This window comes from Seriola lalandi, unplaced genomic scaffold (assembly GCF_002814215.2).
Source record: "Seriola lalandi dorsalis isolate HSWRI2012SDOR001 ecotype SW California unplaced genomic scaffold, Sedor1 jcf7180002054898, whole genome shotgun sequence".
NCBI lineage: Eukaryota > Metazoa > Chordata > Actinopteri > Carangiformes > Carangidae > Seriola > Seriola lalandi.
Genome location: NW_019525450.1, coordinates 1,459,620 through 1,477,732, shown reverse-complemented (window position 1 = coordinate 1,477,732; position 18,113 = coordinate 1,459,620). Strand labels below are relative to the sequence as shown.

General features: G+C 41.6%; 1 protein-coding gene across 2 annotated transcripts in view; it reads left to right on the top strand.

Moving 5' to 3' along the window:
• Positions 1-18,113, top strand: part of LOC111672264 (neural-cadherin) — a 232,992-nt gene that overhangs the window by 166,418 nt on the left and 48,461 nt on the right. For both annotated transcript variants that reach the window (XM_023429642.2, XM_087180218.1), the window contains 2 exons: positions 5,136-5,316; positions 8,334-8,500. In XM_023429642.2, coding sequence (XP_023285410.2) covers positions 5,136-5,316; positions 8,334-8,500 — 348 coding nt within the window. The remainder of the gene's footprint in view (positions 1-5,135; positions 5,317-8,333; positions 8,501-18,113) is intronic.

Genomic DNA, 18,113 nt, shown 5'->3' with positions numbered 1-18,113 from the left:
GCCGAGATTAAGTCCATTTAAGTGGCTGAAAATATCGGTCAGGTAACCCGATGTAGCCAACCACTCAGAGTCACTGAGATGTGCCAGTTCAAACTTTGTGTCCAGAAAAAACACCCGAGCGTCAACTTTTTTCTTTTTTGTGTAACGGGGAGAGGTAACTTGTCGATTCACCATGTCACGATCTGTCACTATGCGAGTAAGGCTGGACCCAAAATGCAGCCAACACAGGGGAGACGGTGCAAAATGTTTATTAAACAAAAGAGCTTACACAGCACTGGTGAAGCACAGGGAAACACAAGAACTTAAACGACAGGCCAAAACACAAGGAACCACAGGGGACATGAACAGACCGAGGGCAAACCAGACATGAACAGGCAACATGAACAGATCGAGGAAAACCCAGAGATCAATGAGACAAAGGGGAGCACAAAGACTATAGACAAGGGAGGCATGGGTGATTGAACACAGGTGAAACACATTAAGGCAGGGCAGACAATCACCACACAGAAACAGGACCAAGACAGGAAGTAAAAACATTGAGACACACAAGGAAACCAATTATAAAATAAAACAGGAAGTGACAAAAGTCCAAACAAACTAACAAAAGGTGTCTGCCATGGCAAACCATGACACACCATCTGTCTCTAGACCCTTTTAATTCTTCCTGTTGCGAACCAGCTCTCCATTTTGATTCTCCAGTTTTTTGCCATGGATGTGATCTTTTAGCGCGCAATCAGACTGAGATAGCAAACAAGTACAGGTGGGGTCCCCCGGCAAAGTGGACCAGTCGGCAACGACATTAAAGTTCCTCTCATTGGTTCATCACCGGAAAAAACAAAACAAAACATGAATACCAAAAACAAAAAAAAAAAGAATGAAAGGAGTTTTTAAAAAATGTTTTTCAAGATCATTCTGTTTTAAAACATTTAAAACAGTTTTTATATTTTGATTTTTTATAAACATACTTTTTCACCAGAACTTTAATGTTTTGCAAATGACTTGGCGGCCCACTTGCAATATCACTGCGGCCCTCAGGTTGGGAATCAAAATGTCTATCAGGATAAAATTGTAATGTGAAGAGGGTGCTTAATACTCAACCGTGACATCATAATGTTTTGCTAAAACACTTGTGTCCATCATTCAATGCTGTAGCCCAGGAAGGGAGATTGGGAACATATTTCCTGCAGTTGGCTGGTTGGTGGAGGCTGTCAGTCAAGTCAACTGCACAACGCTGCTACACGTAAGCATTTAATACACCCGGGCCTGTTAACTCATTAGCACCACCAGCCTGTCAAAATAAAGAGGTCAATAATATGAGGCTAATGACATGAGCATGCTACTAGTAGTTAGACTAATGGTCACTTCCGGCCAGTACTTCCATATAATGATGTCAGTATTTTTACATACTGTGCACACAGTGCTTACAATCCTAACACAACTGTTGTGTGTCCAATGTGATCAACCGACTTACTTTTTCATATATATATATATATATATATATGAAACTGACTGTGCAAGTGTGTTTCATACATGTGTGCACGAATGACAAATCTCCATCAAAATATCTGTCAGAGGCTGCTGTGTGTAAATCGCCACGGGGCCTCTGGGGGCGGTGAGTGTGGCTTTTAGAAAGTGTAATCTTGTTACCTCCATAAACACAATTTATCTGTATTCATTCAGTAGACCCTTTAAGCTCGATTAAGATGTTAAATCTCAAGACTGGGGCTATAAAAGGATATAAGTTTCTGCTGCAGCAGTTCTGAAGGCTGGTATTTGATGTTGTGTACCTTAGCCGGAGACACAGCGGGAGGCTGCACAAATGTTGTGTGCTAATAAGAAATCTGCATGACGCATGTGGGTGGACATGCAGATAATAAATCAAGCAACAGTAGACATACTGATGATTAATAATGGTGATGGACATGTTCCGGTATTGTGTAATTTTTTTTTTTTTTTTCCCTCCTCTTATTTTTTCCGATGTTGTTGTTGTTTTTATTATCACAGAATGTGCTAATGTGTCACATTTGTTGCCATGGCAACGTCATCTGTTTCACTTGAGGTGTGAGTGCATGGGACGTGGTTAAGGTAGTTGACGTTGATAGATGTACTTGCTGTAAATGTGTGTTTGTTGTACATCTCCATATTTGTCTGTGACTTTACTTCTGTGTGTGTGTCTGTTTGTATGTTTTATATTTTTTAATCCTGTGATTAGGGAACCTGTCTGTGTCCGCTATGTATGCGTCTATATGTACAGTATGTATGTATGTGTGTGTGTGTGATGTAGGCATCTGTGTCTGCATTTTGTGCATTTGCATTGCTCTGTTTTGGAGCCACACAGAGATACAGGATGTCAGCAACATGCCAGCTGCATTAAACCTATTCAAGTATGATGTAAACAGTGTGTGTGTGTGTGTGTTGGGGGGGGGTGGATAAAGAGGAGACCAAACAGACTGGGCCCAGTGCAGGAGGGAACACGAGGCTCTTTCCAGAAAAAATGGACAGGAATTTTATAATTGTGTTTCTATTCTTGAGTTGGGTCTCTCGCCTCTGGCTGTCATTCGCCATTGTCTGTTTTCAACTCTCTCCATCCTTGTCCAGTCATTATTCTGCTTGTCTTTCTCCCTTCAGCGCTCAGTCTAACATTACTGCTTTAAGTTTTTCTGTGGTTTTGTCACAACTGTCACTTCATTTTCAAGCGTAGAGGTTTTGCAGTTACAGGGGTTGGACTAATGTTGGATTTGCAGTGTTTCTCAGCAAAAAGTTTGACTATGGTTTCTGACTGAGGAATGCGTGATTAGATCATGCATTTTTCTTTCATTTGGACCTCTTCAATTGAACGTAAGGATTCACATTTAGAAACGATTAGATTTGGTGTTATTGTCTTTCTAGAATGGGTTGTGATATGTGCCACAGCCGCCAACCATCTGGCATGTTTTATATACAGGCTGTGTTTTATACCAGCGAAGTATCTCTAATATCTTCCATTTGTCTTTTGGTTGTGCACGTATTATTCTGTTTGTTTTGAGCGTATAACAGTAGTCCAGGTATCCGATCACGGACCGTCATCAACACTTCAAGTTCACAAGATGTATTAGTCTGCTTGTGTGATAAAAGATAACACCCATGGCGAAAACTGGAGTATCAAAATGGATAGCTTGTTAGCAACCGGAAGAGGTCAAGACACAGGCGGCGACTCTACAAGCGATCAGTCTATGTCAAACAAACAAGCAAAATTGTGCCTCCCCTGCTTTCAGTTCAGTCCTGAATGTTCCATTGTTATCATTCAAATAAAAAGTGCTCAGAAAACATATCATCCGGCCTCTGTATTGTTACGGCCATTGGAAAAGGTTGGGAACCACTGCTCTAGACAACAAAGAGAGAGATTTAAGGTGATTTCTACACCAAACCAATATTAACAATGAGCTTTATAGGTTACTGGTATCAATTATCAGAGACACACGTCATCAAATGCACAAATAGCACCATCTGACATTCAGTCAAATTGTTTTGCTGCATGGTTTCATTTTCCCAGTCTAACTAGACAAAGGTTGTGCCTCTTCCCAATTTAACCCCTGACCACATTTATTTGTTAGAAAAAAAACACATCAGGAGCAATTTCAGTAAAACATGATGTCAGGTAGATAATTTCATTGAAAAATTCGACAAAAAAAACTTTTGGCCGTGACAGGCTCCCAGCAGAGTGGAGACTTATGGAATCAGTCATATATTGGTGTCTGCAAACTTTTGGCCATGTACTGTATTCCAAGTAGCACTGATGTCATTCTGGTGGTTCACGGTGGGCCAGCATCTTATCGTGACTGTATGATGGTTTTTCATGTAATTTGTCATTGATCACCATCATTAACATTCACAGTTTGTGCTCTGACAATAAACCCTGTTTCTGCCGTCATGACTTCCTCTGAGTCGAGACAGAGCTACGAGGTTCAGCCATTTTTAGGTGAAACCTCACTCACTTGTACCCAGCACCCTCACCGTTGTATTTTGGTCTCAAATTTGTTTTTTCCCTTCCTGTGGGCTCGAGACATTTTTATACCCAACACCTGAAATTAATCTTGGCAAATAGGACAGCCTACAGCGTCTCTGTGCGGGGGGTGTGACACTCTTCTCAGCTGAGGCCACGATTTGTAATTTAAGCAGGAGCAGGTGTATTTTTGCATTCAACTCATATATTAGTCCAAGTGCTTTGCTCAGACACACATACACACACACACACACATACACACCACAGTGACACAGATGCACAGTCAAATCAATTGCAAACACCCCAATGTGTCTTTCAGTCATTGATTGCTGATGTCCGTGTTTGCAATTTACATCCAAACCCGGCGAGCAGAAGAAGACCTAGCCTTTTAAAGGTCAGCAACCAATAACACGCCTCTCTGCTGGAGGTCAAAGCCAATCGGCTGTTCCCTGATGCTGTGACTCACTGTCAGTTATTACGACCCCTTTGCATTCCCACATCAGCAACAGTACTCATAAAGTGTGGGAGAACAGATTGAATATATTAATGTGTTTCATGTTATGCTTTTGTGAGGGACACATGTAGCCGTCCAAGGTTCTCCCGCCCTTTCAGCTTTCTGTACGGTCGGCCGTGCTGTTTGTCTGGTAGAAGATTGTTTCCGGTGTGAGAGAGACCCAGACAGAGAGAGAGAGAGATGAGAGTGGAAAAGAAGGCCACAGTGTACCCTGAGCTCATGTCCTTCAACACATTTTCAAAGTTTTCCTCTTCAGTTCTTTCATTTTCTCTCCGTTTGACTTTATTTTCTTTACAAACTCTAACCCCCCCTCCGGTTACTTACCCCTGTGTGTCTTCCCAAATCCCTGCTCTCTGCTGTCGCTTTGTCTTTCTGTTTCCTGTTTGTAAGCTACTTACTTATTGGCAACTCTTCTTTCTTCCCATCTTCTCATCTCACCTTTCCTCACCTCGTTCCCTTTTTCTTTCCTTTTAAACACTGTCTCCTTTCCCTCTTTTCATTTCTCATTTCTCCTTGTATCCGCATCTCTTCATACTCCACGTCTTGTCACTCCTCTCCTCTCTTCTCCTCTCTTCTCCTCTCCTCTCCTCTTTACATTTTTCATCCCTCCATCGCCTCCCCTCTATCTCCTCAATTCAGCTGTATGATTTGGGCTCCCCGGCTGATTCGCAGTCCAGCTCTCCGGGCTGCCTGACCACCGATAGCAGCTGTGTCAACATGGGCTATCCGTCCTGCGGCCACCGGGGTCGCTGTCACGGCGAGTGGGGCTCCTTCAGCTGCCAGTGTGTGCCGGGATACACAGGAAACCAGTGTGAAGAGGGTAAGCCAAACTTATTTTTTTTAAACATATGCATTAAAGAAACACCTCAAATGTGCAGTAGACTGTACCATCGACAACAACTAATTCATCCATGTGTTCTGGAAAGATCACATGGCAAAAAAAACGTAAGTGTCTATGTTGAGTTATAGCATGATAAACTAGAGGATAAATGGTTTTATACTGAAAACAGCTCTACAACAGCTGAACTTACTGTGTAGTAAATAAAATAAATGCTTTATCGCCTAAAACAGCTTTCAAATATAAACTTGTCGCTGTAAGTGAATTTACAGGCCATATAATTATCACACTTAAAATAAACACTGGTGTCACTGGTGTAAATTACCTTTCTAGCTTATAGCTCCAGCTACATTATGTAACGCAACCATTCGGTTTCATGTAAGGATTACAGTGGATGAAATGAGACACACTAACATGTTACAGGTTTTTTTTATTATTATTATTATTTATTTATTTTTTATTTGCAGTGTAAAGTTTCAGTCGAGGCCGTGTTAAATCTACCTAACAGGAATTTATTGTCAACATCCTTGTGGAGATTAAAGGGGGAAACACCATTTTGTAATTGTGATATAAATAGTAAATGAATAGAAATGAATAGAAAATAAAGCTCGAGTGGACTAGTGTCATTATTGGATCTTACCAACCACAGTTAATTACTTCTATTAGCCCCCATTGCTGTTTCTATGCCTCTCTTAACATTATACAATGCGCTCTGCTTCGTGACATCCTTTATGCGGGTGGGATGTGCTCTATTTGTAAATTCATGCATATATAGGTCAAGTTCTCGCCTTTCCCTTTGAGGATTCTTCATTACTGCTGTGTAATACTTGTTTTACCCAGAGAGCAGCATGCGAGCCCTCGGCAGTGCCCATAATAAGGATCCTTATGGCCTGAGTAAAGCAGCTCTTTCTTTATCTTGGCCTCATGGCTGCGGAGGCTGTGGTTTGCCTGACTGCAGCAGTTGGAGGAGACGATAGTTGGACTGAGATGAGATCTTTAATGACCATCATTGGCCTGGTCCTGAACCACCCATTGTACACGTCCTCCAGACTGAGGATCGCACCTCCAGTGATGCTTTATGCTGATAGCAGCACCCTCTGCCAGGCTTTGCAGTTTTGTTTGGTTCCGGTCTTGTACCGCATGGTCCCGCTCCCCCACTGGGCTCACTCTAAAATGTGCAAGGATGTCAGTTCATAAAATCAATATTAGATCAATAAGATACAAAAACTTACTTTTTATGTTTTCAATTAGCAAAAATCTCTTTCATAAACAGTTTAATTCCTCTGAGGGAATTGCACCATGTAGCTCTTAAACTACTGTAACGCTGTGTCCACAGTGATTTCTGTGCTCAGTAATTCATACTTAGTGTCATTTCCAAGCCTCCAAACAACCAATAGAGGGCAGAAAGACATTTTATCAATGAGTAATTAAGTGAGTGAATTAATGAATAAATGAATGCAGGAATGTGAATGAATCACTCTGCATATTCATGAGATGATTCATATCTTTGAACAAGCAACAAAGTCTGGAGCCGGTGACCAAGTAGGGGCACATGGATGATGATCCTGGCAACAAAAGACGCTTCTCTTTGAAAGAAGAGAAAGCAGCGGGTATTCTTACAGACTGTGTTTATGTTTGTGTGGATTACATTTGCAAGTTAGTGAAAACCCAGGCTGGCTGCAATTTGGTAAGACAGAGCACACACGAAAGAAAGAAAGAAAGAAAGGAAGGAAGGAAAAGAAAGAGGTCCTTTTTCTGACCTGTCCCTGTTAGGAAATGAGAGAGGTACAAATTCGTTCACAGTCTGCTTCTCAACCCCTGTCGTCTCTTTACTCTATAATAAAGTCACAGACACCCCCCCCCCCCAAAAAAAAAAAACAAAAAAAAAGAGCCCTCTTTATGTCTGTTTTTAACTCGCCCTATATCGAGATTGTGCCTGGAGATGCTTTAGCTGGAGTATATTTACACCTGATTTTAAATAGAATTTCTGGCATACACATTATATTTTCATTTCATTTTTTTAACAAAGAAAAAAGGCTTTTACTGTAGTAATGTTTAAATACTCAAAGGTATGTACGTTTAGTATGTCCCCCCTACCTTTATTGACATTCAGACCATAAACATCATTGCATTAAAAAAAATTGGCTGAGTTGGTAGGGGGTGTGTTGTTTCAGGTGAGAGACATCCATCAGTCTTCACACACTGCAGAGTGGGTTGTAATTTTCTGAGGAAGGATTTCACTGCCTTAATTAAATTCTATTTCCCAAGATGTTCTTCCTTATGTCAGAGGTGCATTCAAAGGTCAAGCAGGGGCTTCTGCAAGGTTAGCCCACTTCACTCTACTGTACTGAGCGATCGAGGTGTGTTTATTACTGCAATATTGATATTGTTAGAAGGATTTCATATCCACACAAACAGCGTCTTTTAAACAGTTGCAGGGAAACACAAGACAACATAGGCTTCAAGCAGGATCTCATCAAGCACCAAGCGTTGTCAAAGTTACACCGTTGCGATACAAAGAGGGAGAGACGTGTGGAAACAATAGACAGAGGAAGATTTAACTTCAATATGCCGTGAGATGGAAGAAGGGCTTTGAAAACATTTTAGGTGTGCTTGGTTTTGTCTGCCTGGCGTGCACAAAAAAAACTACTTCTGGGAATATGGGTCTAACAAGAAGAACCAAGCATAACTCAAAGTAAACCACACGCACACACACACACACACACACACACACACACACACACACACACTACTTGTATATTTTGCATATTCTGTCCTGCCACCAGCTCTCTGCATACGTGGGGAATTAAGGATCTGATTTAGTTGAAGTTACTTGAGGTTACTTCCTTCCTTCTGGAGTGAAGCTCTAAATGGATAAAAAGTGATGCCTTGCCTTTAAAACTTTAATTGTGTTTATTCTCAATCATAGCACTTTCTGACTGATCTGTGTGTGTGTGTGTGTGTGTGTGTGTGTGTGTGTTTGTCTGTCTCAACACCAGAGGTCCCAGAGTATTCCTTTGATGGACACAGTCACGTGCATTACAAGTTGGCGTCCCCGCTGCCAGCCCGGAAGACATGGGTCCAAGTCCTGGTTCGAACCCGCAAACACAGCAGCACCATCCTCAATCTGATCTCCAAGGAGCAGAGCGAATACCTCCGACTAGAGGTAAAGCTGCTATGTGAGTGTGTGTGTGTGTGTGTGTGTGTGTGTGTGTGTGTGTGGGGAGAGGGGTAAACTGTGATGGAAGACTGTGAAAGCTTGTCTGCTCTTTTTCAACATTCTTCAGAGTAGCTGTTGATTTTCTTACATTATCGTCATGTGTGGGAACAAATCTCCTGTCTCCTCTTCCTTCCATCCTGAAAACTAACGTCAGTCATTTTCTTCGTTCATAAACTGATCTGAAAATATCTGCCGTTGCTGTTGCTGCCATGTAAACTTCAGCTGAAAAAACCTGAAAACAAGAACACCTGAACAAGCTATAGATATTTCCCCCTGATATTGCCAACATGGTTTATCAACATGGTTTTTCATGAGGGACGCAGTTCAACAGTTGTGGGAAAGGCCTTTCTTTGTGCATGTGCAGGGGTTGACTGACATCCTGAAAGCTGTCAATGCTAACTTCTGTGGTGTGCTCCTATAGACATTAATGCTAATGGATTTCTTCCCCTTTTTTCAACAAGCCTGCCGTTAGCATTTTCAGCTGTCTGTCAACAAGGTAGCTAGGCTAACAAGCTTCACCTGCAAAAGTGGATGTTAACCTAGCTTGCTACTGTGACAGTGACCCCCACTTGATGTGGGACTACTACTTTTCATCTCAGGCTATTTCAACACCATATACTGTAAATAAAGATGGACGTAGCCTCTGAGGTTGAAGCTCGTTCAATACCTGACACTTTCAGCTCCTTTGCACTCACTGCTGTGTTTGTACATCATAGAAAGTGGAGCGTGTAGCTAGTATTAGCTCTCTCTCCTGGGTCTAGTTGTGGTGATGGCAAATAACCAGAGTATCAAAACTTACAGCAATGAGTAGCACTATAAAACCACAAACTGTTGTTTTTATGTTTCTGACTGGGCACCAATTAAACAAACAAGATATAAATGAATCAGTCAGCTTTAATTAGCTGCTACAGTAGGTACATTATCTTTTCATTTTACAGTCACCTGATCTGACTGTGTCTTGTTCTGGATCCATCCACTGCTCACTCACTGCTCAGACATGAGATGCTGATGATGATTGATATTCTAATGTGTAGTTTATTTTCCAAAATGGTGAACTATTCATTTAATTACGTGAGCAGTGTTGCTTGTATATTGCGGGGTCCCTGCAATTAATCTGTGATGATATCACAACAACTTCATCTAACAAACTCATCTATTGTAATGCACCATAGATATGCTCCCAAAGTGATCTCAGGCTTTAATTCAGTGCATTGTCTGAACTCATGATACGGAAATGATGTAGATCGACAGTGAAAGCAAACTGTCAGGGATGAATACATTAACTGTGTTATTTGGTCATTTATCTTGAAGGCTTCATTTCTCCTAATGGTTTTTCCTTCAGTTGCTTTGCTCACTCTTGAATTGCTCTCTCATATTTGTTTATTTCCCAGCTACCCTCTGTACTTTTTGAGTCATGCACTACCCTCCCAGTCCTTTCCTCTTGCTGTGTCCCACCTCACGCTGCGACCGCAGGTATTGATCAAACACCAGTTTCTAAAAACGAGGATGGTTATCCATACCGCAGCTGCCGCTATAGTACAACCTCTGATCCCCGCCTGTTATCCATCTGTCTCTCCTTCCTATTCATCCATTCCTACATTTCCTCTTAAATGTCACACTGCTCCCTCAGCACAGTCACATGGGCAGCAGGGTGCACATCATTTATCCACCATAAATAGTGCATTTATTCCCAGGCGCGCATACCGTGAAAATGTGTGTAATCTTATGAAGTAGCCCCCCCTCAGTGCAACATTGGGAACCCTGCAATGCTCTTTGATAGAAATATAACCGTGTTGCCTTCTGGGATTATGTTTTTCAGTGTAATACTTCTGTTTGCTTTTAATCAGAGGAAGGAATTAGTATGCGTTACTCTCGGCTGGCTGCAAACTCACAATGTGAAGAGCTCTTTGTTTCTGCTGTTTGTGTGTGACTCGCATTGCAAGATGATGGTTAGTTAAAGATGTTCCACTTTCTTTGTTCTAACATACTTTTTCCATCTTGGATTACAAGTAGTTGGTTTTTAAATTTGCTTTGTTAAATTGTCGATTTATCGGAGACAGCGAATGTTCATCTACATCAATGTAAATGTGATGAGATTAGTTCAAGAGTGAATTCGTATCCACTTCAGAAATGTTCAAATGCTGTTGAAGATTAAAGCACCCTAGTTCGTGCTAAGCCATTGGGGACAGTATATGTAACAAAACCAATTAGGTCAAAGGTTCACACACTAACTTTCACAGCTTTCAGTCGCATCTCACAGCCTTCAACAGTGAATGGATGTGGTTCAGGTGATGTGTGGAGGCGTACATGGGTTTAGATCGCAACCCTGGTTTTGATTAATCTTTGGTGTAGGAGTTGCACAATCTCTTTGATATCTGTGGCTACATGTTGTTCTTCAGTGGTGTATATTTCTTACTCCTGTCGACTGGTCCATTGTGGCCACGGCAGAGTTGTGTCAAGATGTTTTCAGAGGCTACAAGGGAGATTTCATCAATTTTAAAACATCAGGATTTTGTGTCAGTCGCTCAGAATGAAGACATTTCTTTTGACAGGGAAACATCAGTCATTGAAACTGCAGCCAGACTTGTCTCTTTACTATCAGTAGACCACACCACAGTTCACTCACAAGACATATTAGCTACATCACAATTGCACAATGGAAATACCAATCACGTTTTTAGTAATATGTTCACATAAGAACAATGTTGGGCTTGTTACTTGAAAACTCATTCGACATTAGAAATTAGTCATTGATGAAATACATTACTAATTACTCATTACTTATCAAATGAGGTGACTCCTTAATGAACAACTTTGGAATTACCTGGAGTCACATTTCTCCTTTTGGTTGAGGCTACCACCTGCTCCGCAAGCTGACCTCCAAATGTCAAAGTAACAAAGGATTTCTGGGATTAGTAACTGTGATGTGATGACTGAATTTCAAATTGTAATCCCTTAGACTACTCGTTACTGAAAAAATTACTCACATTACTGTAATGTATTACTTAAAGTTACTAAAACTACTGGTATTGTGAGTACTTTGTTGATGTGAGTTATTGTCCGTCCCTGCAGCATGGACAATAAATTTAAAAGCTGCAAGTGGGAAAAAAAAAATCCTAAATACGTAAGTGGAGACACATATAAAATGCAGATTGCTTCCCAGCCAGGTGCCAGGGCTCATTGAATGGATTGATGAGTATGAAAGTGATGTGAGTCAACATATACTACGGCTCTCACAGTCTCCAGATCTCAACCCAACTTAACAGCTATTGGACATTTTGGACCATGATCAAAATAGCAAATGAAAGAAAATTATTTGGAGCAAAAGGTGTATATCCCTCCATTAGAATCTATGACAAGGAGTTGGCTCAACACATTTCTAAGAGCTAAGATATGTTGGTGTTACCTTTGTCACTTCTGTGCACTTACATCAGGAACTTGCTCACTGTTTGCGATGTTATCCAGTTTAAAACTACTGTTGCAAGAGCATTGTGAAGTCATAAGTCATTACTAAATTGACTGTATACTGTGTTAAAACTATTTATATTATTACTGTGAACAGTCCGTTACAACAGCAAAAAAATGGAAAAAAACTTGGCCCCCCACTTCCATCAATAAAGTGCCTATACCAAAAATGAAAAGGGCACATAAAATCAATTCAGATCCCACTTGCCCTACTCACCTCCTGTTCCAGCTGCTACCCTCAGGCAAGAACTATACTATAAATCGCTGCCCTCCAGGACAAACTGTTTTTCGGACCTTGAGTTCCTTGGCTCCTGTTGTGCTGTGTGTATGGTGATATCTGAAGTGATTGTAGAGATGGTGGTTGTTGTCTGTGCACTGGTGTCGATGGAACTGTGCTGTTCACTCTGTAACCGAATCTGATTCCACCAGCTTAGCTGTTCTATTAAAGGGAACTGAACTGAAACTGAAATGACAACATAGTGTTCTCTCCCCTCACATGTTGTACGCCATCGTTCAAAGCCAAAGTGAATTCATTTGGTTTTCTCATAGATTTAAATAGGTTGCTGCGTGATGAAGTAGTGCTGGATCATGGGAGTTGTTGTCCTCATCAACATTGCTTGTAAGCCTCTCCTGGTTTGGATTCCTTCAGTGTCAGTTGCTCAGGAGTTTTTTACATGGAGCTGAATTATCCACAGAGGTGTCCTCCTCTCCATAACCAATGGACCAGGGGATTAAAACCAGTAGAAACCCAGAATTAAGCAGTTTTACTTTAAAAATCAGTCAGTCACCAATGCAGTTCAGCAGACGCAGGATGTCCCAGAGCGCCTGGGAGCTGAGCTGCCGAAAATTTGTTTGGGTTTTTCCCCGATAATTTAAGATCCAGACGTCTGATGACCAAAATCTTTCATCTGGTTAAAATATATAGCTGAAAACAACCTAAGTGTAAAATATGTATCTATGTGAAATGTTGCTTACAACTGGATAAAAGTCAATTATGAGCTTCTGGCAGCCAACCACAACACTGACACGTGCATAATAGGATATAAAATCATTGACAGGTGACTGGATGAAACAGACTGTTACCATGATTAAAATCACAGATTGCTCTAGGTGTGAGAATTGCTGGAAACATTTGGGGTGATGTAAGAAAACAACTCAACAAAAATATTTAACATTGGTCCAGTCATTTTTTTAGACATTTTACTGCGGAAACGTTACATATTATAACCCGAACTAATCACAGGAGCAGTAAAACTCCAGCGATGATATCCCTTTTCTTCTGTTACTGTCATGCTCTGCGACCATGGTGCCTATTTCAAGGTGTCATTAAAGGGCACGTTTCAAGCTCCTGCTGTGTGCTCCCTGACAGATGTGGACACTAAATCAGGTGAATAGGAGATAACCATCGGTACCCATTTTCATCATTCAACCATAAGCATGGTGCTCCCTCAGCTTCGCAGGCCAAGGCGATTCAATTTAAATCGAAACTAGAGCTCTCTGAAATGGAGGGGATCTCTTGACTGAAATGTTTGAAAGATGGGCAGGATGCAGTCACACTATACATGAATGCATGTATACGTCTTCTTGAATGCTCTGAACATTACAGACTGCACTGGTGAAGATCAGATTCTGATACAGTTCAAAAATGTAAGAGTAAGAGTTAGCCATGTATGTTACCTTTTAGAGACGGAAGGTTGGGAATGAATGCAGACAATGGAAGGTAGATAATGTTAATAATAATTCATTTCATGTTGATAACAAAACAAGAAATCCATAACATTATTTAATTATGTTGAATTGTCACTCATAAGCTCTGATATTAACTCGGTTTTGGCCGCAGGTCTGAGCGTGACTCTGACTCTCACATTGACTCGACTTCCTGTCTCCTCTCCATTGGCAGCTTTTCTCAGTTTGACAAACAAGTACATAATAAACATAATTATTACTATACTGTAATAAACATTGGTGACTATTATTAGAAAGTTCGGAATGAAGATCACCTATGTTAGGTAGGTTAGGATCACTGCTTCATTTTAAGAACATGAAATGTCAGAACAATACTAGAGAGAATGATTTATTTGAGTTTTATATCTTTCATCTCATTCCCAGTGTAAGATGTTTACATAAACTCATTTGTGCCCAAGCTTTAAGTTCCTGCCGGATGTCTTGAGATGTTGCTTCAGTATATCCTCATAATTTTCCTTCTTGATAATATCATCTACTTTGTAAAGTGCCACAGTCTCTCCTGCAGCAAACCACCCCCACAACATGCTGCCGCCACTTTTTTCTTAATACAAGACATTAATCTTTCAGTTGACTTTTTTTGTATCTTACATTTCTGAGATGAAGCTTACAATATACTTTACAACTACGACAGTTTAAAAATATAGAAAGAAGATTAAAAAAGGCTAAACATTAGTGGGATATGCAAAGGAGAAAGTACTGAGATGTTCCAAAAGGGGAAATCATTGTTCAAGATGAAAGTCTGCATTGGACGTGCAGTATCTTGACTTGTTACTACGCTTTGTTAAGGCAGCAACATTTGCTTTTCTTCAGTGTATTTCCCTCACAGTGAGAGTGACCCATATTTTGGCAGCCATGCTCAGTGACTAACAACCAGCCAATAAATATGTACGGACCCTAGTGAAAACGTGTGTAGTATTTTGCAGAAACACATTAATTGCAAATGATTTTATAAGCAAGACAATCGTAGGGTGCATTGTTAATGGTGGGGCAAAATCCCCCCCACCCCCCAAGCAAGCAGAGAACCACAGGAAGCCCGTGAGGAATCACTCCCTTGTTGCTGCACTAGTGACTTTAAGTGGTTGGTTGTTTTGCCTTCAGCTGAATTTTTTGTGACTGAACATGAAGACAGCGATTCCTTGGAAGTGATCTCCTGTTCAGTAAAGAGCAAAGCAAAGTAGAAGGTTCCTGGATTTAGTTTTAGAAGAAGGTTGCTCTATATCACCCCATATACAGATGTAATATACTGTATGTACATATATTGAATGTCCATATAAGAAATACATGTATATGTACATATAAAGACATAGATGTAAACAAAGTCTGAGACCACCTTCCCAGAAGATAGACAACAAATTAAAACCAAGGCTGTAGGTACAGTGTCTTTATCAGGATGTCCATTAGCCCCTTGTGTCAAGAATAAGCTCTAGCTCCAGGTAGGATTTGAGATGACATCATGAATCTCACTCATCACACTTTTCCTGTGAAGTTCCTCGCTAGCAGGTGAAAAGAAGCAGCTGGGGAAAGTGATGTGTCACAGAGGAAGCACAGGGTTATTTACATCCTCCCGGCCAAAAGTATGGTTAGGAGTGATATGGACCACAATGCAAAAAGATGAACCACCAATTCCAAGCTTTGATATACTGAAGTGTAAAGGCTGCAATGTTTCACACACTGACTACGTTTGGAAAACCTTTGATTTTGTTACCAACAGTCTTGAATTCAAAATCAAGAATGGAAAATTAAGAATGAATTGAGAGAACAATCACTGGTCATCTCCTTACAGTGAAAGTCACTTGGTTTCTCAACAGTTTGTTTTTCCAACCCACATTAGCCATGGCTGCTGTTTGGCTAATGTCGATGACAGAAACTTTTTAATTGAAATAAAATAAATGATTAAAATCTTCCTATTAAATAGGTAGTTGCTATCCCTTGAGGGAATCTGTCATGTAACAGAAGAATGCGGACAACAATGGAATTAAAATTAAAATCACAACTGCAGGATTGCAGACCTGCAGAGCCAGATAGAAAAATATACAATATATACATGAGAAACAGCAAGAACAGTGCAAAGAGAAGTGTGCAAAATGGCAGTGTAAAATAAATTCAGTGAAAGTATGATAAGGACAGTATGTACAGATGGTAGTGAGGCAATGTGTTCACCTGTAACACCGAGGCGAGCTGTTCAGTGTTACGATGAGCGGCTGGAATGAAACGTTCTGTGTAACAGCAGAACTGAGTGAGTCTGTCTTGCCGTCTCTGCAGTGTGTTGTGGAGCTGATGGGATGAATTGTCCATGATGGAGAGCAGTTTGTTCAGTGACCTTCTGCTCCTCACTGACTCAAAAGTCTTCAGGTTCTGACCCCTGATGGTCCCAACCTCACAAATGAGTTTTTATATCTTGCTGACATCTCTGGCACAGATGCTGCTCCCCCAGCAGACCACACAGCACAGTGAACAAAGGATCTCCTGACCCTCTCTGTTCTGCAGCGCAGCGAGATGAGACGTTTACTGCAGCTGGAGCTGCTTCTCTCTCCTGCCAGAATGTTGTGGAGAGGATGGTTGGTATTGTCTAAGATACCAAACCAACCAGTAGATGGCACTCGCAACCACAGACATCTTGCTGCAGACAGTGAAAGATCTGAGCTTCTTCAGAAAGTAGTCTGCTCATCCCCTTGTACACAGCGTCAGTGTTGGTCCTCCAGTTCAGTCTGCTGGCCAAGGGGACACCCAAGTAATCCCTCACCCATCATGATGATGGGTTTGGTCCTGGTTCTCATCCTCCTAAAGTCAACTACCATCTTCTCGGTGCCACATTTAGCAGCAGATGATTCCTTCTACTCCGCTCTACTAAGTTAGTTGCCAGCTCCCTGCACTCTGACTCCTGTCCATCTTTAATACACCCCATCACCACAGAGCCAACAGGGAACTTCTGCAGGTGGTATGATTCAGTTATAATGAAAATCTGAGGAGTACAGATGGAACAGAAATGGAGACAGGACAGTCCCCTGTGGTGCTGCTGTGTTCTGTGGAGCTCTGCAGCTAAACAAACTGGGGCCTATCTGACATTAATAGTCAGAGATCCAGGAGACAGTAAACCTGCTGACACCCACCCTGAGGAGCCTCTCACACAGCAGAAGTAGTTGCATGGTATCGGAAGCACTGGAAAAATCTAAAACAGGAATGTGGAGGACGGCATCGCCCAACCCCACATTAGCCTGATAAGGAAGCTGAAGAGGGTCTAGAACAGATTTCACCTGCGGTCCAAGATGGGCCACAAACCAGTCTCTCCAGTACCTTCCTGATATGTGATGTTAGGGCAACTGGTCTGAAGTCACTGGGGCAAAGTACCAAGCATGATCTCTTCCATAGCACCAGTATCTTTCCTGCCTCAGATTCAGGTTGAAGATCAGACCTTCCAGTAGCTATGGAGCTGTTTCTCTATTAGTCGGTCCCTACTATGTTAATGTGACGTGAAGCTTCAGGTATTTACACAGAGCATTTAACATGAATTACACTCATCTTCCTTTAGGCTGGTAAGTCAAAGTGATGCCATTTGCCCGGCAGCGTATAGTATTTTTTTTATGACCAGATCAATATGTGTAGACTCTAAAGCAGCACACAGCAGACCAGACATCTGGATGGGTGAGGAGCGCTTGTGATGTGCATAGGGTTCAGGTTAATTCCCCACTACAGCTTTAGATGAAGAAAAATGCATAAGACATTCATACATGCACACAAGCTGCATGTGCACATTATTTAATCATGAGAAAAGGGCAGATTAACACATCATCTGCACGTCTGCGAGACAGAAAGGCTGCGGCATTGAAAGCAGTCTGTCGCGAGGAAGTGTCTGGGGGAAATGAAACTGTCCCTGCAGTGGGACTGTTTACTCAAAAATGGAGTCTCACACACACACACACCTTCATACACACCTACTATATGATGCTCCCGCGAAGACTCACACCAGCACACACACACACACACACACACACACACACACACACACACACACCCCGTCGAGCACATTCGCTCACACACCACCCAGGGAGCAAAGCAGGAGCTAAATTGCTCGGCTCCGCTCAGCTTTAATTGGGGGTAAAATCAGGTGGCTGTGAGTGCGTCTGGTTAAAAAGCGCTGCCCCAGTGGATTCTAAATATAATTAATACTTCATCACAGAGCCTTGAAATGAGCCTCGGTTCTCCAACTAAACAACCTTGGAGCCGTCCAGCAGTTTACTCGGCTGCTTTAAGGGTAGAAAGAGCGACTGAGACAGACATGGGTGGAAAATGGAAAGATAAGTGTGCGAGCAGGGGCTTGTTGTGGCACAGAATAATGGAGGGGGGTGGG